Source organism: Antechinus flavipes, chromosome 1 (assembly GCF_016432865.1).
Source record: "Antechinus flavipes isolate AdamAnt ecotype Samford, QLD, Australia chromosome 1, AdamAnt_v2, whole genome shotgun sequence".
NCBI lineage: Eukaryota > Metazoa > Chordata > Mammalia > Dasyuromorphia > Dasyuridae > Antechinus > Antechinus flavipes.
Window position 1 is genome coordinate 284,705,838 of NC_067398.1, and position 27,709 is coordinate 284,733,546.

The following is a 27,709-nucleotide window of genomic DNA, read 5'->3' on the forward strand; positions in this document are numbered from 1 at the left end:
GGCTACCTGAATTTTAAAAATATATAGAACCACATAATCAGATACTTCTTTTTTCTTCTTCTTCTTCCTATGCCTCTGCCACCCTCTCCATGAGAATATTTTATTCTATTATTAACCTTCAACATATCATTTTGATTTCATAAATTTATAAAATATCTTTTTTCCACTCTTGATGAGTGTAGAAGATGTTGAAATATACTGCTATGCTCTCTGATACAATCCTAGCTTTGTTGTGCCTCCTCCCATTTTTTCATTGAAAAAATAATTTATATAATATCAATAAGATAGAATCTAGATTTCTCTCTAATAATAAAAGCAGTAATTCTTATTACTAAACATACTAAATTTAGTGTGTTTATACTAAACACAAATAATTAATGAACACTAACATATATATGTGTATGCATATATATGTATATATTCACAGAGAGCCTAATGGCTATACATATACTCACTAATTAAGAGATGGGAGAAAGCAAAGTTTCTATAAAAACAGGCAGTAAGTAATGCTCTAGGGCATTCTAAAGCTTTGGGAAATTTTAGCACTTCAGATCTATGCTAAGATCAAAAGTCCTTTTTCTTTTTTAAGGCAACTAAAATTCCTATAAATAAAAATCATTTCCCTAAAGTGCACTTCTTTAAAATAATTTTTGAAAGAGAAGTTTGTTTTCATGCAGAACCCTTGGATAGAGTAGAATTATCAAGTAGGATAAACACACTAAATTTTAATTGCATAGTCAGCCCTCTTTCTTCCAATCATCCTCTAGAAAGATAACTTTTTCTACGTCTAGACAGTCTATTAGAAATCATGACCTCTGATACTTTCTCAACTATTTATAGGAATCATTTTCAGCATATTTCATGTAAAGAAGTGGTGCAAAAAGACAAATTGCTACTTACTTGTGTTTATCTTCTGAAGTGAAATATGCTTTTCCAGCTGTCTCCTCAGTTTGACCTCTGCTCCATATTTTCCTGTAGTCCCATTATCAGCCAGAATGAAATGGGAATGCATACTATTAAGTACTGTGAGTTTACTCATGGGATTAGACATGGTTTGGTATGGTCGGACCACCTGCATGATTTACAAGAAAGAAAAGGAAAGGAAGACAGAGTGGGACAGAAGGAGAAAGAAAGATGGATGGATTAATACTTTAGTACAGTTAAAATATAACACATCATTTTTCTGACACTGCTTTTGAAAAGCAGATATGGAATCATCAAATTGATATTAAAATAATGAATCCAAAGGATCATGAGGCATGCTTAACAAGAGTTTTAACATTCTTAATAAAAGTAATTAAATTCATGTTTAAAGTAAAACAACACTGACCACTTTGCTGGGTTTTTAGTCTTGAGTTTATCATTAAATTTGTAAATAAATCAGAAATGACTATTTAAACAGTGTTTGCTGCTTTCCCCTTTCTTTTCTCAATCAGTTTTCTAAATTAACAGATAATTTGTTTAAAAAAAGGAATAAATAAATAACTAATTAAATAAAGGAATTCTCAACAATCTAAGATAGAACTAAATCAAATAAATACCATATTTGTGTTACCTTGACCTTTAAGGAAAGAGAGATTTCATACTTTCAAGTTTTGAGGCTTTCTTCTTTTAAAACATGGTTTTATAGCCCAATAGTTCTACAGTTCTGTTCTATTCTGAATCAAGATTGGAAAGATAACAAAAAACAATTTCAATGTCTTCTTACTGAACCTCACTTCTTTGGATCTTAGGCATCAGATAAGTAATGAATAATTATATTTTACTTTGGAGTTTGTGATTCCTGAACTACGATAAGGGAAAAACATCTGAAAAAATTAAGTAAAATATTCTTAATTTGCCCTCAAAATCTGATCAACTATAAAATAATTAGGAGATAGAAATAATGAGAAAAGAACTTGTATTCTCTATGAGAAATTTGAATGAATCCAACAAGAGTTAAAAAAAAAAAAGGCAATTAATCTGTAGGATCTCAACCAACCAATTAATGTGCAAATATTCATTAGGCACCTTTTATGTGATAGTCACTATGATAGCTATTGAGGATGCAGACATAGAAACAATCCTAAGTGTTGAGAAACTTACATTTTGTCTTTTAGTCATTTAAAAAGAAAGATGTATTTCTCTCAAATTTTTCCATGAACATTTGCTGACGAACTGTGCTATATCTATAACAGGACATTAAGATAAAATTTGCCTTCACATATTCACACATCCTATTATATTTTCCAAATAGAAAAATTATATTTTCCTTTAATGAACACCAATGAATTTTTCTTTTTGAAACTTTTATCAAGCCAATAGAAAAACAAATCTGATGTTTGTTCAAAAGTTTTTGAATTGAAGGGGCTGGGGAAAAATATAAATGAGAACTAACTAGATACCAATTACATGTTTACCACAGGTAAGAATATGTCAAAGAAGGAAAAATTTTAATTTTTTTGAGTTTAGTAAGATGGAAGAAGCCAAGTTTAGATGAAAGAACACTTAGGATCATTAAAAAATTCCCCCAAATAAACCTGGACTCAATATTCTGTAAATTCATTTACAGAACTAGCAGTATATGATTCTTTGCTGGTCAGCCAGTGATAGATTACATTTGTTCTTCATAATAAAGAAAGATGGTGAAGATTTTAATGGATTTCTCAAAGATACACTTTCCAAAATGAATATATTCTTTATTGTATATAAGAAGAACTTTTGGGTGATTTGTCCTTGTTCTTCATCATCACCATCCATAAGTAGAAATCTTAATGATGTACTGTTTTGTCTTTTATATTTTTAGGAAGGCATATATATCAGGAAGATGGTGTCAGTAAATGAAGATATGGCAAGATGGAATGTTAGGGTCATAGGTCATAGATTAGAGCTAGAAAGGAAATTCACTTAGTTCAATTCCTACATTCTAGGGATAAAGAAACAGAAGACAAGTATATTAAAGGAGTAGCCAAAGGTAACCTCAGTTCTACTAAGTAGGGCCAGGATTAGAAAGCAGATACCTTGACTATAAAGCCAGTTTCCCTACTGTACCATAATCCAAAATTTTCTTTTTTGGTGATATTCTTTTTCATTTCAGATTTATATAGTTTGACCTGAGTCTCTTTAAATTTTAAAATGATTTTTAAAATCTTTTAAAGGAGCTAGGTATAGCATTACTTAGGATTTCTTTTATGTCAAAGAAAGAATAAGGAAAAACAGACTCTCTGCATGGTAGTCTAAGAAGTTTCACACTCTATTGACCTGCATACTAATGATAATGTCAGTGTTAGTAAGAGGGAGGGGGATGTTTGTAAAGGAAAAGTAGGTAGCATTTTGCATTTTTAGTGGGGTGAATATAAAGTTCCCACTTTTTTTCTTTTTTAAGAAAGGTATTAAGTATTTTTATCACAAGATTAAGAAATCAACAGCCTGGTGTTAAGGAAAACAGTTATAGTCATACACAATAATTGAAACTTTAGAGGGGACTATGACTCTGGACATCACATTTTCAATACTTTTCAATCAGGTACCAGGGCTACCTACCACAACTTTTTGCATATCTCTTCAAATTTGGTGCAAATAAAAATGTAGACATCATATGTGCCAATAATGTGTCATAATATGAAAGTATAAAGATCAAAGAGCCATGATCCCACAAGAAACCTATGTTTAAAACAATATCCACTCTTTATCTTTTTTGTTTTGGAGCAGGGTTAGACCTGTGATTTAATTAATGTGGGGAAATGTATGTAGAAATTCTGTTTCACCAAAGCATATAGACAACTCATACTTATCTTACATTACTCTTGGAAAATTGTCTAAAGCTATGAGAAATTAAGTGACTTAACTAGAGTGACAGCAAGTTTGTCGGAGACAAACCTTGAATCCTCTTTCTTTATCCTTATGGTAATAGAGAATATATTTGATCACTTGCATCTGTTTTCCACACATAGACTATTACAGCTTGCCTTTTTGATTATAGGGAAGAATATATTCTCATAACTACCTTATTTTAATTTAAACAAATTCACAGCAAAAAAAAAAATTAAATAAGACTCTACTTCCTCCCTTTCCCACTAGCTGTTGAATGTAAGAAAACCTGGTTTTAGCAGGTTCTGAAGTTTGTTATTGTTGTTGTTGCTATTGTTTTTGTTGTTGCTTCACTTTATTCAAAGTTACTCACTGAGCTGTTCCTTACTTGAGAATGTTTTCCTATTATTCGTATAGTATGCCTAAAAAAGTCTTTTGTTCCCCAATACATGCCTTTGTCTATTCTAAAAATTACACAAAATACAGGAAATACCAGATGCTTGATCAAAATAAAGAAGGCAAGACAGTTGAGTTGTGGCTACAGAAAAAAAAAGTAGCTAATGCTAATATCTTTACCAAATGCAGTCTTAGACTACCTATATTCAGAAAATTAAAAATAAAAAGGAGAAGCAAAACTTACTAACCATTTGTTTATAGATTAGTCTATGCTAGTTTAGCTATAGAAGTATTTATCTTTGAAGAAGTACAGAAACCAGGTGAGAAATCTTTATGGTGGTAAAATCAAGTATGGATTTTTTGTTTTCACTACATGTTTGTTTTCCATGTTATGTGAATGTTACTGTGACTGGGCCATGCTGTAAAATGTCTGAGGTCTTAAAATAACAACAAAGTTCTTCTGATAATGAAACTGTTTGACAAGATCAAGATCGAGAACAGTTAGATGTGGTGCAGTGGACAGAGCAGCAGACCTGAAATCATGAGTACCTGAATTCAAATCTGGCCTCAGACAATGATGAGGTTAGTAGCAGTCAGAGAGTTATTAAAAATTCCCTTATTTGATGAAAAAATTCATGAAACTTGAATTATTAAATGGCAAAAATAAAAGTTTATTGTTGTACAGGAAACCAGTCTTGCTAAGAGACTGATAGTGGCAAGGTCTTATTAGGGAAATGGAGTCTGGCATTGAGAAGAGAGTGCATTCTCAGTGGGCAGGGTGCTAGCAAGCTGCTTTAGACCTTCTGCCAGGAGTGAGTTTAGAAACTGCTCTTTAAAAGGAATCTTGAGGCTTCAGGTTGAAAAGGAAGCCAAGTTTCCAGACCTAAATACTTATCAGTATCTGTCCCAGATCTAATGGAATTAACAACACTTCAAAGGGGTGCTTTTTGACCAAGATTTCTAATTGAATCAAAGGGTCTGGCATCCCTGAAAGATAATTTATCTGGGGGGGGAGACTCCAAAAGGGATCATAGATCAAAAGGGAACACAGTTTCAGAGTGATAATCTTAAAGGGAACAGTGTCAGTAAAGGGAACAGTTTCCCTCCCCCTTCATTAACACTTTCTAGCTGTGTGACCTAGGTAAGTCACTTTATCCCAATTGCCTTAGCAAAAGAAAAACAATTAAATGTTTTACCATATTTATTGGGTCTTAATTTTCTCTGTGTCAGAAGTCATGAAACTCTGGCAGTGAGAAAGTTTGAAGGACCCTAATATAAATGATGATGCTGATGTGTATTTCTGAAAGGTTTTGAAATAATTTATGTAGTCAATAAGCTGAATTTTGTAATTTCAATGTGACACACTTATATTTTCAATTCTAATGTTGCTCTCTTACTCACTGTGGATGCAAAATTACTTACTCCAGGTGTGAACAGTGAGAAAAAATGACAATTTTTAAAAATATAATAATGTCTAATTCTCTTAAGGTACTTAGATACCTTAGGATACCATCTTCTTATATATGAAGTGAGAGAAAGTGTTGGTGACTGAATCCATGCAATAGAACCAAAGTACCGTTTTAAGTTTTGGTCAATGTGTGTTTTGGTCAATATGTTTTAAGCATTTTTTTTGTGTATGTGCCTCTCCTCTATCTGATACAATTTGTATAAATTCTGTAACTTTTCTAGAAATAACCCTCTTAATCTTCCTAGGAGAGATCCTAGACATGTCATACATACTTAAGTTTTGTTTAAAAGATTTTCCCTAGAACTCTGTGGAAAGAGTAATGAGTGAAAAAGTATAAGAGAAAAGATGAATTACTGCCAGTCTGCCTGAGGCTAGAATTAAGATTTCTTTGTAGGGGAAGGCCACAGCAAGGGTGACACACAGGCTTGACACATAATTCTGATTGATGGATGAAGCCAATGACTGAGGAAGCAAGGATACCAAAGATGATTTTTTCCTTTCTTTCTTCTTTATTAATTTCCCCCTTCTCCTCTTCTTCCTTTATCTCCCTTCCTTACTCTAATTCAATTCACAAAGGTTCTTGCAGGAGTCAGTGCATTTAGAATGTATGTTAATGCTATGGAAATGTTGGAACAAAAGACATTTTCCAAATGGGACCATGCATATTATAGTATAGTAATAGCCCTTTTCCCTAACTAATGATCACATAAGTTGGATTGGATTGTATATGTACATAGACACCCTTCTCCACCCCCCACTCCTCCCAAAAAAAGAACCAGCAGGCAAAATTGTGGGTTTATATGTTGATTAAGTGTGAAATATAATCACATGTGCACACACACTCATATGCATACACACACACAACACACACACAAAGTATAATGATGAAAGGAGATAGGTTACCTTTTGGTACAGGATTAGCAATGGAAGAAGATAGGCTTGGAATGTGGCTGTAGTATCAATGAGCAAAAGGAAAGAAGTGGGAAGGAATCCTTTACTCATGAGCTAAAGGAATGTATCAACTAAGTGAATATAATGAAGAATGGTTCTGGATGTCTTAGTAATCATACAGAGGTCTGAGCCAATCAAGATTCTGGGTAAGTGTTACTCTTTGTTGAACCAGCTGTAACAATTCTTGTTATGCTCTGAATAACATTATTATGGCCAACCCCTTCCCCCCTTACTTCCTTGTCAATTGGGAGAATTGAATCAGGAAAAACCTTGACATGCCATTGAGTCATAAAACTCCAGGTGCCGTATCTCAATCCTTGCTGGGATAATTCCCTCTCCTTTTGAGTATTGTCCTCCTCACTGTCTCCTGCTCTGGACCGTCTTATCTTGACCCTTATCCTGTCAGAATTAAGTTATGATCCTTTCCTGGAATTATGGCTTGTCTGCCCACCCAGTGTCCTTGCCTCCCCCTTCCCTCATCTGCCTTCATTTCCCCTATCTGATTATATACTCAGGTTACATATCCTGTTTAGCTAAAACTCTATTAAAGTTTCCTGCCTCAGTTCCTCAGGGCTGAATGATTTTTGAACATGAGTTCCATTTGGTTGGCTAGCCTCTACACTAAAAAAATTAAAAAAAACAACAACAATATTTGTCTTGCCTCAGTTTCTCTGGCATTATATTCTAGATAAGAAGGTAAGATCTCATTGAAACCCAGAGGCTGCCTCTCAGCTGAGTAATCTAAATAAGAAACTTGCAGACCAAGAAATTCCTTTTCCAAACAGTGTACAGACACTGGATGGAGCAGTGTGAGTCCCATTAAAGATAACAGAAGGCACAATTACTCTCCTCTGTAGTATTCTGAAAATGGATTCCTTAATTTATATCCTGGAGCTATTAATGCTGTATCCTTTTGTGCTTTTCACTCTAATAAATCTACCTCTCTGTGCCCTAATCCTAACCCAAGCATTCTTTACAGATAGAAGTAAGGTGAGAGATAGGGAGAACAAAAGGTTTTTTCTTAGTTCTGGGAGCAATTATTTTCTCTAAAAAGATATTTTATTGCTATTTTGAATACTACTACTTCAGAGGTTCTCAATCTTTCTTTTGTTTCATGAATCTCTTTGGCATTCTGATTAAGCCATAGCCCCCCTTTCCAGAAAAAATATTTCAAAATGCATAAAATGTTAAAGATTATTCAGTTAATGAATTATATTAAAATATAGTTATCAAAAGACCTTTTAAAAAGTAACCCAACTTCATGGACCCCAGGTTAAGAATCCCTTCATTAGACTATCATTCTATCTTCCTTTTGAGTATTAATAGGTAAAATTTCTTTCCTTTATTCTGCATAACCAATGTTAAAACACAGTTTCTCCTTGTAGATGAGGTAGCACAGAATCCCATAGCATTTTCATAAAGGAGATTTCAAAAATGGTTTTTATTTGTATCCCAATATACAAAGAAAAATAAAAAGAGAGGAATGTGATACTTGGCCATCTGTGTGTTTTGGGGAAATGTGTATATTCAATTTAGTATAGCAATATTAGAATTATCCTGTTTTGTCATCTTCTACATTTCTTTTGGTTGTGAAATTTCTGCTCTCTGTAATGCAGGTGCTGCTTGGATGGCATTTCTACCTATAGACTCCCAAATTAGGTGTCTGAAGCAAATTGAATATGAAGATTCAACTGAAAGAGCAGAGATAGATCACAAAACATTTTCTGTCTCTGCCTTGCTGTTTTGTGACTTCCAGTTCCCAGTAGTACTGCTATTGGGTTTAGACTGAATGAGAATAATCATAGGAATCTAATAAATAGTGGGAAGAGGATTCCTGGATAATTTTCTGAGCTTTTGCTAAATGAAGTCACAATTGGTAGCCCTCAGAGTGTGTTATTGCTATCTACATTTGAATTGGGTATCAACTATATTTTTAAGTCTGATTTTTCTTGGCCTGAAATGCAAAGATGATATAGTGAAAACATTTTCAACTTATTAATAGGAAACAACACAGAAAGGTGTATAAGTTTTGTGCATAATTTTTTAAAATCACATGATTTATGGAAAATGGAAAATGTCAGTTAAATCACACTTAAAATGAAGGTAGTTTTAGAGTTCCTCTTACCTACAAATAATTTATATCTTCAGTTTACAATGGAAAATGTTCATCACGAGTCTTAAGTATTTTTTGTCTTAAAATTTAAAAATTGTAGAGAATCACAGATTTAAAATGAGAGGAGTCTTATAAGTTACCCATAAGTGTTTTACTGATGAAGCAACTAAAGCTCAGAGAGATTAGCTGACTTGTCCAAGGTCATAATAGTAGATGGAGATAAGATTCGGAGTGCAAGTCATTTGCAATCAAATTCAGTGTTCTTTCACAGACCCACTAAACTGTAGAGTTGGATAGAACTTCAAAGTCCATTTCATTCAACCCATATCTGACAAAAAGACCTCGCTGTCTAACAAATGGTCAATCCATCCCCAGCTTGAAGAACTCCAAATGATGGGGAATCCATTATCTCTCATTAGAACAATTCATTTAGGCTCTCATTTCTTCTGAGAAATAAAGGTAGACTAGAAGTCCTTTGAGGTTCATTCAATTTTAAAACATTCTCTGATCCCATTTATGCAAATCATTATTACATAATTATCATATAATAATTAGAAAATTTTGGGACTTCCGGCCAAGATGGCGGAGAGGAGGCACACATCTGTGTAAGCTCTGCATTTTCTCTCACTATCCATTTCATTACAAGCCTCTGAATTGATGCATGACTGAAAAAAAACCCCACAAATAGTTACCAAGAGAAGACGTCCTTGAAATTTGCCAGGAAAGGTCTGTTTTTGCTTGAGGGTGGGGACGGTTTTAGATCAGGCACAGGCTGAGGGCAGCAGCGGCAGCAAGAGCATGGGAAGCAGCTCATAGCCAAGCAGATCGGAGCGGGGGTGGAGTGTGATCACAGCAGTCTCTGCAGGGAGAGCTTTGCTACGGGATTGGATACTTTGCCCTGGTAGCAAGCCAGCAGCCCAGCAGAGAAGCTAAAAACACCGGGGGTGAAGAATACAACCCCAAACAGCTGGAGTCTCTCGGGATCTGGCCACCCCCTCCCCCACAGTGTCTCAGCATGCTCTTGGAGTCTCAGAGCGCAGGCGCAGCACAGTCGGGCTAGTGCCTCACTGCTGTCCCCGCAGTCTGTAGAGGAAGCTCGGTAACACCACCCAGCCCCTCCCCCCAAAAAAGCAGACTCCATTTAGGGATTTTTTCTTTTTTTTCTTTGCTAGTTTGTCTTTGATTCTTTGACAAAATGAGCAAAAAATTGAAGAGGACTTTAACCCTTGACAGCTTCTATACAGATAGAGAGCAGACTCTAAACCCTGAGGAGACTAAAAACAGACTGTCCCTAGGTGAATCCCCAAAGGAGGAGATCATCTGTTCCTCAGCACAGATGAACCTCATAGAAGAAATTAAAAAGGCTCTCACAAGAGAGCTAGAAGAAAAATGGGAAAAGAAGAGGGAGGCTTGGCAAGAGAGACTGGAGAAGTCATCCCATTCATTTAAAGACAAGAGTGGATAAAGAAATAAAATCCTTGGAAAATAGGATTAATGAACTGGAAACAGAAAATAGCTCTCTAAAAAACAAAATTGGCGAAATGCAAAAAAATTCCATAGAACAAAAGAACTCAATTGGACAATTAGAAAAAGATATTAAAAAAGTGAGCGAAGAAAATACTTCATTGAAAATCAGAATTGAACAAATGGAATTGAATGACTCGAGGAGACAAGAAGAATCAGTCAAGCAAATCCAAAAAAATCAAACAATGGAAAAGAATGTGAAATATCTTCTGGGGAAAATAACAGACCTGGAAAACAGATCCAGGAGAGACAATCTGAGAATCATTGGACTCCCAGAAAAGCATGATGATAAAAAGAGCCTGGACACTATTTTCCAGGAAATTATCAAAGAGAACTGCCCAGAAGTCATAGAAACAGAGGGTAAAATAGACATTGAAAGAATTCATCGATCACCTACTGAAAGAGGTCCTAAAATCAAAACACCAAGAAATATAGTGGCCAAATGCCAGAACCCGTAGACTTAGGAAAAAATACTGCAAGTGGCTAGAAAAACCCAATTCAAGTATCGAGGAGCCACAATAAGGATCACCCAGGATCTAGCAGCATCCACATTAAAGGATCGAAGGGCCTGGAATATGATATTCCGAAAGGCTAAGGAACTTGGTATGCAACCAAAAATAACTTACCCAGCAAGAATGAGCATCTTTTTCTAGGGAAGAAGATGGACATTCAACGAAGTAAGCGAATTTCACCTATTTTTGATGAAAAAGCCAGAATTTAACAAAAAGTTTGATCTACAAATATAGAACTCAAGAGAAATCTAAAAAGGTAAAGATTAATCTTGGGAACTATATTTCGGCTATAAAGATGTATAAAGAATACATGTATACCTTATTCTAGAAACTAGATGTGGAAAGGACATTGTACCAGAAAAAGGGTAAAGTGGGGGTACTACATCTCATGAAGAGGCAAAGGAAACCTATTACATCTGAGAGAAAGAATGGAGGGGGATGAATATAGTGGGTATCTTACTGCCTTCAGAATTGGCTTTAAGAGAAAAATTTTAGACATATTCAATCTATGGTGAAACTTCTCCCACCTCATTGAAAAGTGAGAAAGGAAAAGTGAAAAGGGAAGGAATAAGCTAAGCGGAAGGGAATACAGAAACTGGGAGGGAAAGGAGTAAGATAGGGGGAGGAACTCTAAGGCGGGGGGAGAGATACTAAAAAGGGAGGGCTGCGAGAAGCAAGTGGTGTTCACAAGCTTAATACTGGGAAGGGGGGGAAGGGGAAAAGAAGGGAGAAAGGCTTAAACAGGGGTTAACAAGATGGCAAGTAATATAGAATTGGTCATTCTAACCATAAATGTGAATGGGGTAAACTCCCCCATAAAGAGGAAGCGGTTAGCAGAATGGATTAAAAGCCAGAATCCTACAATATGTTGTTTACAGGAAACACACCTGAAGTGGGGTGATACATGCAGGTTAAAGGTAAAAGGTTGGAGCAAAATCAACTATGCTTCAGGTGAAGTCAAAAAAGCAGGGGTAGCCATCCTGATCTCAGCTCAAGCTAAAGCAAAAATTGATCTAATTAAAAGAGATAAGGAAGGGCACTATATCTTGCTAAAGGGTAGCATGGATAATGAAGCACTATCTATATTAAACATATATGCACCAAGTGGTGTAGCATCTAAATTCTTAAAAGAGAAATTAAGAGAGCTGCAAGAAGAAATAGACAGTAAAACTACAATAGTGGGAGATTTCAACCTTGCACTCTCAGAATTAGATAAATCAAACCACAAAATAAATAAGAAAGAAGTCAAAGAGGTAAATAGAATACTAGAAAAATTAGATATGATAGATCTCTGGAGAAAAAGTAATGGAGACAGAAAGGAGTACACTTTCTTTTCAGCAGTTCATGGAACTATACAAAAATTGACTATATATTTGGACATAAAAACCTCAAACTCAAATGCAGTAAGGCAGAAATAGTAAATGCATCCTTTTCAGACCAGGATGCAATGAAAATTACATTCAACAAAAAGCCAGGGGGAAGTAGACCAAAAAATAATTAGAAACTAAATAATCTCATACTAAAGAATGATTGGGTGAAACAGCAAATCATAGACATAATTAATAATTTCACCCAAGAAAACGATAATAATGAGACATCATACCAAAATGTATGGGATGCAGCCAAAGCGGTAATAAGGGGAAATTTTATATCTCTAGAGGCCCATTTGTATAAAATAGAGAAAGAGAAGGTCAATGAATTGGGCTTGCAACTAAAAATGCTAGAATAGGAACAAATTAAAAACCCCCAGTCAAACACTAAACTTGAAATTCTAAAAATAAAAGGAGAGATCAATAAAATTGAAAGTAAAAAAAACTATTGAATTAATTAATAAAACTAAGAGTTGGTTCTATGAAAAAACCAACAAAATAGAGAAACCCTTAGTAAATCTGATTTAAAAAAGGAAAGAGGAAAATCAAATTGTTAGTCTTAAAAATGAAAAAAGAGAACTCGCCACTAATGAAGAGGAAATTAAAGCAATAATTAGGAGTTACTTTGCCCAACTTTATGCCAATAAATTCGACAACTTAAATGAAATAGATGAATACCTCCAAAAATATAGCTTGCCCAAACTAACAGAGGAAGAAGTAAATATCCTAAACAGTTCCATCTCAGAAAAAGAAATAGAACAAACTATCAATCAACTCCCTAAGAAAAAAACCCCCAGGACCAGATGGATTTACATGTGAATTCTATCAAACATTTAAGGAACAATTAACTCCAATGCTAAATAAACTATTTGAAAAAATAGGGATTGAAGGAGTCCTACCAAACTCCTTTTATGACACAGACATGGTACTGATACCTAAACCAGGTAGGTTCAAAACAGAAAAAAAATTACAGACCAATCTCCCTAATGAATATTGATGCTAAAATCTTAAATAAAATATTAGGAAAAAGATTACAGAAAATCATCCCCAGGATGTGTATTCACTATGACCAAGTAGGATTTATACCAGGAATGCAGGGCTGGTTCAATATTAGGAAAACTATTAGCATAATTGACTATATCAATAACCAACCAAACAAAAACCATATGATCATCTCAATAGATGTAGAAAAAACATTTGATAAAATCCAACATCCATTCCTAATAAAAACACTTGAGAGCATAGGAATAAATGGACTTTTCCTTAAAATAGTCAGGAGCATATATTTAAACCCTTCAGTAAGCATCATATGCAATGGGGAAAAACTGGAATCTTTCCCAGTAAGATCTGGAGTGAAGCAAGGTTGCCCACTATCACCATTATTATTCAATATTGTATTAGAAACACTAGCCTCTGCAATAAGAGTCAAGAAAGAGATTAAAGGAATTATAGTAGGCAATGAGGAAACCAAACTATCACTCTTTGCAGATGATATGATGGTATACCTAGAGAATCCCAGAGATTCTATTACAAAGCTATTAGAAATAATTCATAATTTTCGCAAAGTAGCAGGATACAAAATAAATCCCCATAAATCCTCAGCATTTTTATACACCACCAACAAAATCCAACAGCAAGAGATACAAAGAGGAATTCCATTCAAAATAACTGTTGATAGCATAAAATATTTGGGAATCTATCTACCAAAGGAAAGTTAGGAATTAGATGAGCAAAATTACAAAAATGTTTCCACACAAATAAAGTCAGACTTAAATAATTGGAAAAATATTAAGTGCTCTTGGATAGGCCGAGCGAATATAATAAAGATGACAACACTCCCTAAACTAATCTATTTATTTAGTACTATACCAATCAGACTTCCAAGAAAATATTTTAATGATCTAGAAAAAATAACAACAAAATTCATATGGAATAATAAAAAGTCGAGAATCTCAAGGAATTAATGAAAAAAAAAATCAAATGAAGGGGCCTAGCTGTACCAGACCTAAAATTATATTATAAAGCAGCAGTCACCAAAACGATTTGGTATTGGCTAAGAAATAGATTATTCGATCAATAGAAAAGGTTAGGTTCACAAGATAGAATAGTCAACTATAGCAATCTAGTGTTTGACAAACCCAAAGATCCTAACTTTTGGGATAAGAATTCATTATTCGATAAAAACTGCTGGGATAACTGGAAACTAGTATGGCAGAAATTAGACATGGACCCACACTTAACACCATATACCAAGATAAGATCAAAATGGGTCCATGACCTAGGCATAAAGAATGAGATTATAAATAAATCAGAGGAACATAGAATAGTTTATCTCTCAGACTTGTGGAGGAGAAAGAAATTTGTGACCAAAGATGAACTAGAGACCATTACTGATCACAAAATAGAAAATTTTGATTATATCAAATTAAAAAGCCTTTGTACAAACAAAACGAATGCAAACAAGATTAGAAGGGAAGCAACAAACTGGGAAAACATCTTCACAGTTAAAGGTTCTGATAAAGGCCTCATTTCCAAAATATATAGAGAACTGATTCAAATTTATAAGAAATCAAGCCATTCTCCAATTGATAAATGGTCAAAGGATATGAACAGACAATTTTCAGATGATGAAATTGAAACTGTTACCACTCATATGAAAGAGTGTTCCAAATCACTATTGATCAGAGAAATGCAAATTAAGACAACTGTGAGATACCACTACACACCTGTCAGATTGGCTAAGATGACAGGAAAAAATAATGATGAATGTTGGAGGGGATGCAGGAAAACGGGGACACTGATGCATTGTTGGTGGAGTTGTGAACGAATCCAACCATTCTGGAGAGCAATCTGGAATTATGCCCAAAAAGTTATCAAACTGTGCATACCCTTTGACTACTGAGCTTATACCCCAAAGAGATACTAAAGAAGGGAAAGAAACCTGTATGTGCCAAAATGTTTATGGCAGCCCTGTTTGTAGTGGCTAGAAACTGGAAATTGAATGGATGCCAATCAATTGGAGAATGGCTGGGTAAATTGTGGTATATGAATGTTATGGAATATTATTGTTCTGTAAGGAATGACCAGCAGGAGGAATACAGAGAGGCTTGGAGAGACCTGCATGAACTGATACTAAGTGAAATGAGCAGAACCAGGACACTTCGACAACGATATTGTATGAGGATATATTCTGATGGAAGTGGATTTCTTTGACAGAGACCCGAGTTTCAATTGATAAATGATGGACGGAAGCAGCTACGCCCAAAGAAAGAACACTGGGAAACGAATGCGAACTATCTGCATCTTTGTTTTTCTTCCCGGGTTATTTTTACCTTCTGAATCCAATTCTCCCTGTGCAACAAGAAAACTGTTCAGTTCTGCAAACATATATTGTATCTAGGATATACTGCAACATATCTAACATATATAGGACTGCTTGCCATCTAGGGGAGGGGGTGGAGGGAGGGAGGGGAAAAATTGGAACAGAAGCGAGTGCAAGGGATAATGTTGTAAAAAAAATTTACCTGGGATGGATTCTGTCGATATAAAATTATTTTTAAATAAAATATATTAAAGTTTAAAAAATAATAATAATTAGAAAGTTTTTCTTTACTTTGAGCTGGAATCTTCCTCTCTGCAATTTCTACCTATTGCTTCTTTTTCTATTTTCTATGATAAAAAAGAACAAAATTAACTCTCCTTCATGTTTAAAGCCATCCAAATACTTGAAAAAGATTTATTATGTCTTCTCTTTTCCATGGTATTATGTTGCCTTCCATTTCTAGAATGGGAAAACATGAAAGAAACTGATAAGAATCTGGAGTCTTTGAGTAAGTGAAGTATTATGATGAGTAACTCTTGTCCTCTGAAGACATTTGATTCAATTAGTGTTGTTGGAGAACCTACCATGTGTCAAAAATATTAATTACTGAGGAGAATATAGAAAAAGAAATATGGTATGGTAGCTGATTAAACTTAATAAATATTGAACCATATTCTCAGCTATTTCTTTGATAAAACTTAGAGGATATTCTGTAGACAGAATTAATTTTTAAACTATGTAAGTGGTATTTGGAATATTCCACCTACAATAAGAGAAAACATGGCATAAATGGCAGGGCCCTAGATATGGATTCAAGGAAGATCTGAATTCAAATTCAGACACTTTATTTATTGGACAAGTCATAACCTCTTTGGGACTTAGTTTATTCTGTCAAAATGAATATAATAATGAATCCAGAAGTAGTTAGGTCCCAAGACAATTGTGAAAAAAAGCATTCTATCAAGTTTAAAGTGCTACATAAATGCAAGTTATTATGATTCACATATAACTGTTCTAATTTTGCTAAATATTAATGTTATGTTTGGAAATTGGTTAGTTCTGTCCAAATAGCATACTGTTGGTCAACTATTATTCATTAATCATCTATGACATGCCAGGGACTGTGCTAAATGTTGGGGATAGAGTCGGGAGGTGCGTGAATTTAGGGTTAAACATTCCCTCCTCAAGGGAATTCTAATGGAGAAGGTTGAGTAGTTCTCTAAGTGAAAAATTAATATAATTCATTAAATTTATAAATATATATTGAGTATAAGGAACCACATGAGGCATTAACTCAAAGGCTCAAAGGGTCACTGAGGTACATTTTCTACCATTGTGGTCCTAACCCTTGGTTGGTAGTTACTCAGTGCTGATATTGGTGGATTGCCTGACTCTTATATGGATTAGGTTAAATGTGTGATATTGTACTTGAATTTGGCAGCATAGAGATGGTCAACTGCTGGAACAAATTGTGAAAATGTACAGTCATATCATTATCTCACTTCTTTTTTATTCAGCTTGGATTAGACAATCTGATGTTGATTTTGATTTGTTTTTAAATAGTAAAATTTTGACTGCAAACATAACATGAAAAGTTATAATTAGAGATTGGGGTTTGCATAAGAATAGAAATACAATACAATCATAATAATTGTGTTGAAGATAAAAAGAAAAAAGGAAGTGACAAAAGCCAATCAAAATTTTGATTCACTGAGACTAATTACTGTAGAGAGCCAGAACTCTGGAGAAGTATACTTGAAACAAAGACACTTACAACAAGGTGTTAACTCAGTGGAATTGATGAGATAATGGTTCTCTAGTTCATATATATTTAGTAATGTATAATGATATAATCACTCTAGTATGCATATACTCAGTATTCTGTAATGATGTAATTATAATAGGGCATTTAAGGGCTGAGAGAACTGGGGACACAGTGAGTCAACGAACAGACTGTGAAGAAGACAGACTGTGAAGGAGACAATAAAAACTTTAGACTCTATTTCTGACCATCCTCATGGTGACTATCCTGCTGAGACCAGGGCCCATCTGGAGAACTTCCAGAAAGCTACTCCGGACTTTACAAATTGCAATTTTAATTTATAGGGAAAAAAAATGATGCTTACAAGCTCAATCTGAAAATGCTTACTTCATGCATAGGTAATAGGTACTAAGGAACAAATGATAGAAAATGAATTTCTAATCCCTATACTTGAGCTTTTACATTTTATTTGATCAGATTAGAGATAGATATATAGGTAAAACAATGAAAGAATAATTCATACTTTAATGTCATTACTCTTGCTCTTCCATGAAGGAAATTCCTCCAAAATAGCCTATGGATTATGTATTATATACTCAAAAGTATCATTTTATATTCTTGGGATGGGATAGGATCTATGATTTCAGTGAGATGGATAAATACCAGGTGAGCAAACTCCCTTTATTAATGTGAGTTGGAACCTTCTCTGTAGCTAATGGTCTTAATGAATTGCTGAGACTAGCACTGAGAAATTAGATTTACATGTGCCATAGATGTGCTTATATGTGCTATATAGGCAATCTTTTTCAGAGGTAGGATACAAATCTAGTTCTTCTGGACTTCAAGGCTATTTCTAATAGAGTATGATGTTCTTTGTTTATTACTTTTTTATTATAGTTATTTGTTATTGTTGTACCCAACTCCTAGTCTGGGAATTTTATAGAGACTATTTAATTCACCCATTAATTGCCCTCATCAGTAACACACACATACACACACACACACACACACACACAAACACACATATATGGAATCACATTTTTTCTTCCTTATAATTATTTAAAATGAAATCCTCAACTTTCCTGCCTGAAACTTATTTTAAAATACTTTAGCCCTAGGATACTGATAGTGCCCATTGACTTTTTCTCTGACCAAAAGCAATATAATTTTAAATCTTTAAATAATTACATTTTGAAAGAATGGGTAAAATTTTAAGATACATAATTTTCTCTTTTTCTTTAAGCATGAGGTAGTGAATTATAGTGTCTTTAGAAGACCCAGGTTCAATTTCAATTGCCTCACTAACCCTACTTATATTACTTTGGGCAAATTATTAAATTCTCTGGGTCTCATTTTTCTCTTATTTAGAAAATAAGGGGGTTGGATTATTCTGATTTAAATCTATGAATTCTGAAGGTGGTATTTAAGCAATCTTTTCTTTTAAGGGAGGTGGGAAGATTCTTTTTTTTTTTTATTATATGTCATCTGCATTCTATGAATAATATGGAAAACACCTTGAAACATTAATCTAGTTATAATCATAACCACTTAAGGTAAAAAATGATTTTCTTTCCTTCTTTTTTCTCCCACTTTGGACCTGTCATTTTATTCCCAGGGAGGAAACTCCTTACACCAAAACAGATCAACAAGTTACTCTGCAACTAATAGTTATGGAGAGTTCCTAGGGATACTGAAAGAGTAGGTAACATACCTAAGTATCACCCAGCTATGTGTGTTTCATTTTCAGTAAGATGACTAAATAATGTCCAAGATTCCCTCAAATTCTAAATGTATTATTAGAATCATATATGGATGACTGGTCATCTATGCCAGCTCGCTCATTTTATAGATAAGGAAACTGTTGGCGAGAATAGATAAATATCTTGTCCCAAGTAACACAGGTAATAAAGAATCAGATCTTAGATTTAAGCTCAGGGCCTGCAACTCTTAGTATGACAGTCTTTTTACTGTATGATTTTATGATTCTAAAGGACAATCCAAAGTATCAACAGGAATTTTCTGAGTGTTAATTTTTTTAGGTAAAATATAGCATGTGTCATTATTTTTAAGATCTAAAATAATGAACAAAATAGAAATCTTCTCTTAATATTGACAAATATCTCAAAGGGGAGAATGAATAAGGAAAGAGAAGAGACATTTATTAAGTGCCTACTACATGCCAGGCATGTAGTATTTTATGAATATTATCTCATTTGATTTCATGAGAACCTTGGGAGATAGGTACTATTATTACTATTCCCATTTTATAGTTGGGAAATTAAGGAAAAAAGTTAAGTAACAGACAAGTGTCTGAACTGATTTTGAACTTAGGTCTACTTAACAACTGGCCCAATGCTTTATCAACTACATCTTAAGGTTGCTTTTGTACCACTTAGTTGTCTCATTTTTTTCTACAGGAAATAAGTGGAATATTATAATTTTCAGTTCTGCCTTCTTTGTTTTAAAGTTTTGCTCCCTGTTACTACATACCAAGTGATTTATAGGTATATACTTACTTCCTTGAGATTATATATAATATTGGTTGATTATATAGAGTTCTTCAAAAAAAAAGTAAAAGTGTTCTGTATCATCTGTGTCTTTAAGGAAAATTCATAATTTATCCTTTTCTCTTTAAGTTCTTCAATATCTTATAGAATTTAGAGGGAAAGACTCATACACAAACTATCACTGAGACTAGAGATTTCCAGTATTTTTGCAGCAACAACAATAACAATGATGTGTTTTGAACTTGTAGCATAATTTAATGTACTAACCATAATATTTTGTAATTATGTGCTCCTTAAGATATAATTTAATAATTTCAAATTATTCACTCGGAATAGTGTCATGAATTCCTAAAGAGTTGTTAACTACTTAATGTAAACCAAAGTCAAATTTCATTTTGCACAAAAGGAAAATGCCATCCAGACAGTGACAGTGGCTCCCTCCAGATCACAGAGGTGATAAATAATAGAACCCAGATTCAAATCCAGAATCTCAGACTTAAAATTCAGTGCATTTCCCCATGTCTTTCAAATTGATTGTTCTGTGAGAGAATCACACAAAACTTCAATGTTATAAATAACTTGGTATGCCAAGTTCCTTTTTCATGAGTCTTCATCACCATTAAAATGTTTATTTGTGTTATTTAATGATCATAAAAAAAATTGGTACCATCTGTTTGAGGATCAGTGATGAGAGTCTGTATTATTGATGAGATCGCTAATAATTTACTAAGGTAACTGAGTGCAGTTAACGGAAAGGGAATGGCATATAAAGAGAATAGTGCCCTGGGGTAGTTAGGGAAAAAAGCTCTAACAGGAATCTGGTTAGCCTCATGGTCCCATTCTCTGTGATGGTTGTGGGCAGCCTCACCCTGCTATGTCCTGTCAGAAATCCCATTCTGGCCCATGAGGTTAAATTACCTCTGTAAATCTGCTTATGTCCCATGCCATCTTTGCTGAATCTCGGTCAGCCCAGCATGACACTCTGCCTTTTGGTATCTTTCCCTTCATCCCTCCACCATACCATGTTTCTTCTTTCATCCTTCACTATGCCTTATGGTGTCTTTCTCCTTATAGCTAACTCTTTTAGGGTACTGCCAGCTCTAAGGGCATGTGCCAATCTCTTGGGGTGTTTTCTTTTTCCTAGCTAATTATGAGTTTCCCTAGGGAACTTATCTTTTGTATCATTAATTATTAAAATCCCTTTCTTTGGCATGTGCTCTGCCAATTCTATTTCATATTTACCATTCCTGGTGTCTATTGTATCTCTTCATTTTGTCTGTGATCTCTTCTCCTATATAAACCTACCTTTTGCTGTCAAAGTTCCCTTTTAATGTTGTGACCCAGTTTCTCCAATTGTCCTATTTAGTTATTCTGCCTCAGGTTATAACCTTTCCCTCTTAATGTTTGAGATAAAGGTCTACCTCAGTTGCACTGCCCCAAAACCCCAGGCTATAATCATTCCCTCTTAAATGGTTGATGAGATGAAGGTTTTATATCTTTAGGTTATAGATGTCCCTTCTTAATGTTTGACAGGATAAAGGTTTATCCATTTTAGATGTCATTAGAATATCAGTAACCTCCCTCCATTGTGTCATCCTAGAGGCCTTCCCCTACCATTAGGTTATCCCCACTTAGGTACCTCCCCCATTATGTCACTGTTCTTGTTATCCTATAAAAAAACTTACTGTCCCAATACTCAGGGCTGGACTCTTTGAGATGATAAGTCTCCTCTAGCCCTGCAACCAAGATCCATTTGGTCCCAGTATCTCTCTCCATTTAATAAATTATTGAATTAGTCTCTAACCTCTCTCTTGCTCAATTTCTTTGGCATTACATTGCCAAAGAGAATAACCATTATAAATTCTTTAAATGACTGAACCTCAACATTTGGTGCTCTCCTAAGTCATATCATCTAGTGCCAACAATTCACAACATTTGCTACCTCACCCAAATCATTTTGTTGCCTTCTTCTTGACAAAAGGTAAGAAATGTATTTTTTTCCTAATCCTCAACTAAAGGAAAGAGTGACCAGGAGCCCAGCAAATGCTCGATGCTTCAAAATCCACAAGAGAACCTTCTACTAAAGATAAGGGGTACCTGCCTCCAAATTTTAAGTACCATTTCTTCATGTAGCTGGCCTTTGGGGAAAACCCAGTCTTTTCCTGAAGCACTGGTTATCATTCAGCATAACTGGGGACACTTGGGAGAATACTTTGAATCAGATTGCTTTGCCATTTCTAGTGTGGACCCCGTTTTTCTGAGATAGTAGATCTGTGGTTGTTGGCTATGAATAGGAGTGGGCAAGGCTGCTTGAATATAGAATTTTGGTTTTTGAGGAGTGTTTGTGTTTGTGAACTTTAACCCAATTTATTCTCAGGAACTGCTAAAATGAGCCCATCCTATCTCTAACCTCTGAGTCTGTTTTGAGTAGCATATCTTTAGACAGCCAAACTCCTACTTCCTAGATCCTGCCCTCCACTTTTCTTCTTCCCTGAGACTTTAAAAGTCCCCTCCATTCCCTCACTCTGTAAAAGCACATTGCTCAACCACTATGATTCTTGCAAAAATCTCAAAATTTATAAGGAGTAACTATTCAAAGTCAGTGAAGTTTTGGATGAATCTGAACCTTTAAGGCAGAGATTAAGAAAACCTTAAATATTATAGAAATGTCCTCTCTTTTGTCCTTTTTCTACCTTGTTTGGTTAAGTCTGTGAGCTATTTCACATAATAAGTGGCAAACCTGTGTAATCTGTGATAGATGTCTGATTTGATTATTTTATGTCACTAATCAAATCTACTTCATATTACCACTTCACCTGGTACCTATTATCGCTTTCATTAGTGCACCCACAATCCCACCCCAGAAACTATACGTTTATTATTTTTTATGTATTTTTCAGTTTTTACACAATTAAATGTAAAGTCCTTGAGGGCAGGAGTGGTTTCTTAGCAGAATTTATTGCATGTGTAACATTTAGTGGGCATCTAATAAATATTTACTGAATGATTGAATTCATAGTAGTAGTCAACTCAAAGAAAATAAATTGGCGAATTCAGGAATTATCTTTTGCTTGAACTTCATACAAAGTGAAGCAATTTCTTTATGGAGCAGAATAGGTTTAACAGATGTAACATTTTTGGTGTAACATTAAGTTTACTAGCATTTCCATCACCTATATCTACTTTATTTCAAATGAACAAAGCACTGAGTGCAAAAGGTTTAGGGGAAAATATTTGAATTTCTAAGTAGGTACATAGAATATAAAAAAAGCCACCTAAGCTAGTGTGTGTTTATGTGTATGTGTGTATGTTCCCAATACGGAAAAATCAATGAAAAATTTTGTCAGCATTCTGCTTCTGTTTATACTGTAAAGAATATTATTAATTACATTAAATAAGACATTTTGATGTCTTCATCATAGATGTCATCATAAGAATGTAATAACCTAGTTAGTATTAAAGAAACTAGTTTCATTTAATAAGCAAGTCTCTCTAATATGGGAATCAAACTTCTATATAGAAATACATTTTATATAGAAACATTGGCTACATGGTAGCCAAGCATCCAGATAAATTCGAAAAAATAGTTAATTATACAGATATTTTCAAAGATAAATATTTTAGGTACTTCACTGATATGGCTTCCATCTCTTTATCATTTATTTATAAATTTTTAAACTTTGAGTTTTAATTTTATCTTCAGCTTCATATTGGACTGTATTATGTAATCTAAAATTGCATTTAAATGTAGCAAAGGAATGTAAGCTTAAGGTGATATAGAAAGAAAAATTTGGTTCTATAATATTTATTTTGCTGTTAAAATTCCAATAAAGTTAACAGCAGTGTGTGACAAAAGTGCATTAGGGCAGTGAATGGATTTTTTAATCTAAATAAGTGAACTTCAAAGATTCTTACAAAAATCTCAAAATTTATAAGAAGTAACTATTCAAAGTCAGTGAAGTTTTGGATCATTTTGAACCTTTAAGGCAGCGATTGAGAAAACCTTAAATATTATAGAAATGTCCTCTCTTTTGTCCTTTCTTTCTACTTTCTTTTCTCTCACAGCTACATAGAAGAAATCAAACTGTTAGTTTGTATGCTTGTTTATTATTCAGATAATTCTTTTGTATTTCAATAAGGAAAACAAGTAAACCAGGAAAGGCAAATAAACATATTACTTCATAATGTGTAAAATACTCATAATGATGACCCTGCAGTGCTAAAAAATCTTGAAATAACTTCTGAATATTAAAAAAAATGATTATATGCATTAACTTAAAACATTAAATTAACTTATTATATATATATGTATATATATATAATGTCTATTATCTATAAGCAGTACTTGATTGTAGTTTTAGTGATATGTCTTTAAAAGTTGATAATTCATCTCAATATTTATTTTGTGTTTATTATGTGCTGGTGGCCAATTCAAATATGGCATAAAGTATATAATAGTTTGATTAACTAGAATATTCCATTAGCAAAATCAGCCTCCCCATTCCTCATCTTAACATAGATAAACAAAAGTTTTTGGATATAACATGGATTAATTACTTGGTGCTTACTAGCAAGGCAAAGCTTTTTGATGGACTCTTTAAGTGTTTGGCTTGGACTATATAATTTTTTTTTGTTTAAGCTAATACCATATAAGCAAAATTTTTCACTTGAAAAGATCTTAATCTATCCTGACCATTACACTTCTGATTCTTAGGAGCTTGTACTAGAAGTAAAATGCATTGACAAATGTTTAGATGAAAGACCTCATCCAAAACAAAGAAGAAATGACAAAAAGTTCATTAACGATTAATACAATGGAAAAGAAGCAAATTATAAATAACTGTTTAGTTTAAGAAAATATGAATTTATCTAGGAACACTAATTTTTGCCATAAGTTTCATTATAGGATATAGAAAAAAATCTTGTAAAATTAGCATCCACCACTAAAAAATCCCCACAAAACATCAACAACAGCAACAATATGAGCAAAAACTCAACACTTACCCCCACCCCTTTTTAAAGTTACTTATAACTAAGGAAATATAACAAAACTTACATCTTTACCAATCAAGTCTTCCTGATTTTCTACAATTCCCCAGGGTGTAATACCTATGGTACATATCTTTCCTCGAGATTTTGATGCATGATCTTTTAAAGCATCCCCAACATGTCGAATAACTCCTAAAAAAAAAAAAAAGAGGAGACTTTAATAAAATCGTGTTTTAAATGGTTTGTTTCCATCATTCAATGGTACATTTTATTTATTTCTTTGAAAAATCAAGAATATATGTTATATAACATTCTGATAAATAACTTTATTACAATGACATATATAAAAGGTAGAAAATACAAATTTTTGGTGTAATATTAAGTACATTAATTAACATTGCCATCACCTATATCTACCTTATTCCAAATAAACGAAGCATTGAGTGCAAAGGGTTTAGAGGAAAATACTTGAATTACTAAGTAGATACATAAAATATAAAAAAGCCAGCTAAACTAGTGTGTGTGTGTGTGTGTGTGTGTGTGTGTGTGTGTGTGTGTATGTGTGTGTGTGTGTGTGTGTGTGTGTTCACAATAGGGAAAATCAATGAGAAACTTCATCAGCAATCTGCTTCTGTTTATACTGTAAAGGTTATTATTAATTACATTAAATAAAACATTTTGACTTCCCCAGTTGTCATCATAAGAAAGTAATAACCTAAGTTTGTACTCCAGTAATGAAAAATTAGAACATGTAAAATTCAAATATACTTATGGCTATTAAAACATATTGTCATTTACATATAGGCCTTAATGATTTGGGGAAGGGAAAAGATTCTAATTATTATGTGAAATCTGAGATGTGAAAATAGTAGTGCAAATATCCCCTATTTAATAAATTTGCTAACTTGAACTATAGGAAAAACTGCATAAGGACAGAGAATCCACTAATTGGAGTTTCAGACTTTTATAGAAAAGGAAATCTTACTACTTCTTGAAATTGAGATGATTTCCACATGATGTGGAATAACATAATTTTTACACATGGCTAATGTGAGAATTTGTTTTGCTTAACTACATGTTTCTTACAAAGGTGTGTGTGTGTGTGTGTGTGTGTGTGTGTGTGTGTGTGTGTGTGTATGTGTATATAGGGGGGAGATTAGGGGAAAGGAGTTGAGAGGAGAAAAATAAATTTTTGTTCAAAGTAAAATTTTATTTAGAAAATTAAAAAGGATTTATTTTATTACAAATATGTAGCCAGTAGATAACTTGATCTGAATAGTTTTTCAATAGTCCAAGTGAATAGTTCTCAAAATCCTTTTAACAAAATGTTAATTAACAAATAATTGTCAGTAGTGTATTAAATTATCCTGCAGCTTAACAATAAAGTGATTTTGGGGGACAATCAGAATTGAGTATCACTACATTAGGAAGTATTTATGAAGATTCAGACTTAGAGAATTTATCTTCCATGACTTTGAAAGGAAGAGGAATAAGAATAAGGATGGGGATTATGTTTATTCTTCTTGGCTCAAGGCAGAAATAATATCAACAAATACTTCTCATGTAAGCAAAGATTATCTGGCCATTTGTGGTCTTCTCTTCCTCCTTCTCTTCTTCCCTCCCTCCCTCTCTCCCTCCCTCTGGTTTCCTTTTTTCCTTCCCTCCATCCCTCCCTTTCTTCCTTCCTCCCTTCTTTCTTTCCTTCTTTCCTCCCTCATAGATAATCCCAATGCCTGGCACATAATAAATCAATAACATATTCTTGCTGATTAATTCATTGGCTTCCAGGTAATTTTTCTCCTCTACTTTACCACTTCATGAAACCATGTGCTAAGAAGGTTTCATTCCAAATTGTTGAAATCACAAATCCTTTGAAGCACTGATGTAATCATATAGAGGTAGTATGATATAATGGAAAAAGCCATAGATTTGAATGCAGAGGATTCAATTTCTAATCTTATTTTTGACACTACCTGTGTGATCTCAAGAAAGTCACTGAATACCTCTAGGTTTCAGTTTCTTCTTCTATAAAGAATGTGTGTTGGATTAGATGACCTCCAGGATTCTTTACTGTTCTAAATCTGTCATGCTGTGACCTTCTGAAGCTCTCTAGTAAAATAACATCAATCTAAATGGATAAAATGGTATTATTTTTGAAATATGGAAGCAGCATGGTACATAGTAGAAAGAATAATGGGTTTTGAAGACATAGGGAACTAGGTTCAAATTCCAGCTCTGCTATTTATTATCTAAATTACTTGGGTCAAGTTTCACTTTCCTCATTTATAAAGTGAGAAAGTCAGACCAGATAGCATCTAAGAGCTCTGCCAGCTTTAAATCTATGATCCTATTATATGCACAAACAATTTGCATTCTATGGTCTTATAGACATGATTCTGTTTCTGTATTTTAATTGATATGAATGAATTTTCCTTAAAAAATATAGATATGAAGATTCATTGAAAAAAATCATTGTTACTCTATTTTTGGGGGGTTTGGTTTTGTGTCTTCTACTCTTCCCTATCACACTATTAAATATGGCAGAGGGCAAGACTCCTAAGTCTTATATAAATAATTTTAAGTCCATAGCAAAGAAAAATTGGCTTATAAACTTTTAATTTCTTTTGAAAATATACTGTTATAGGGATATTAAATGTTTTCTATGACAAGAAACTAGTGATTTAACATTAGAAACAGTGTAAGATAAAGATCCACTTTGTTGTTTAAATTTAACAATATTTGGTACATTAATCTTCTGATAGGAGGAATTCTTAGGTGAATTAAAAAAAATTCAGACATCAGAAGTCCATCTTTTACTCCAAAGGGATTACTCTCTATAGTTTGTCAAACAAATGGTTACCTAATTATTGCTTTAAAACCTCTAGTATGGGAGAGCCCACCATCTTTGAAGGTAACTTACTTCATTGTGAGAGAAACTGAATTGGTAGGAAACTTCCTTCATATTAAGCCCAAATCTGCCTCTTTAAAACTTCTGTTCTACTTTTA

General features: G+C 33.7%; 1 protein-coding gene across 1 annotated transcript in view; it reads right to left on the bottom strand.

The window, feature by feature from the left end:
- Positions 1-27,709, bottom strand: part of TRPM3 (transient receptor potential cation channel subfamily M member 3) — a 700,360-nt gene that overhangs the window by 281,104 nt on the left and 391,547 nt on the right. The window contains exons 5-6 of the mRNA XM_051962081.1: positions 24,771-24,895; positions 901-1,072 (exon numbers count right to left, since the gene is read on the bottom strand). Coding sequence (XP_051818041.1) covers positions 901-1,072; positions 24,771-24,895 — 297 coding nt within the window. The remainder of the gene's footprint in view (positions 1-900; positions 1,073-24,770; positions 24,896-27,709) is intronic.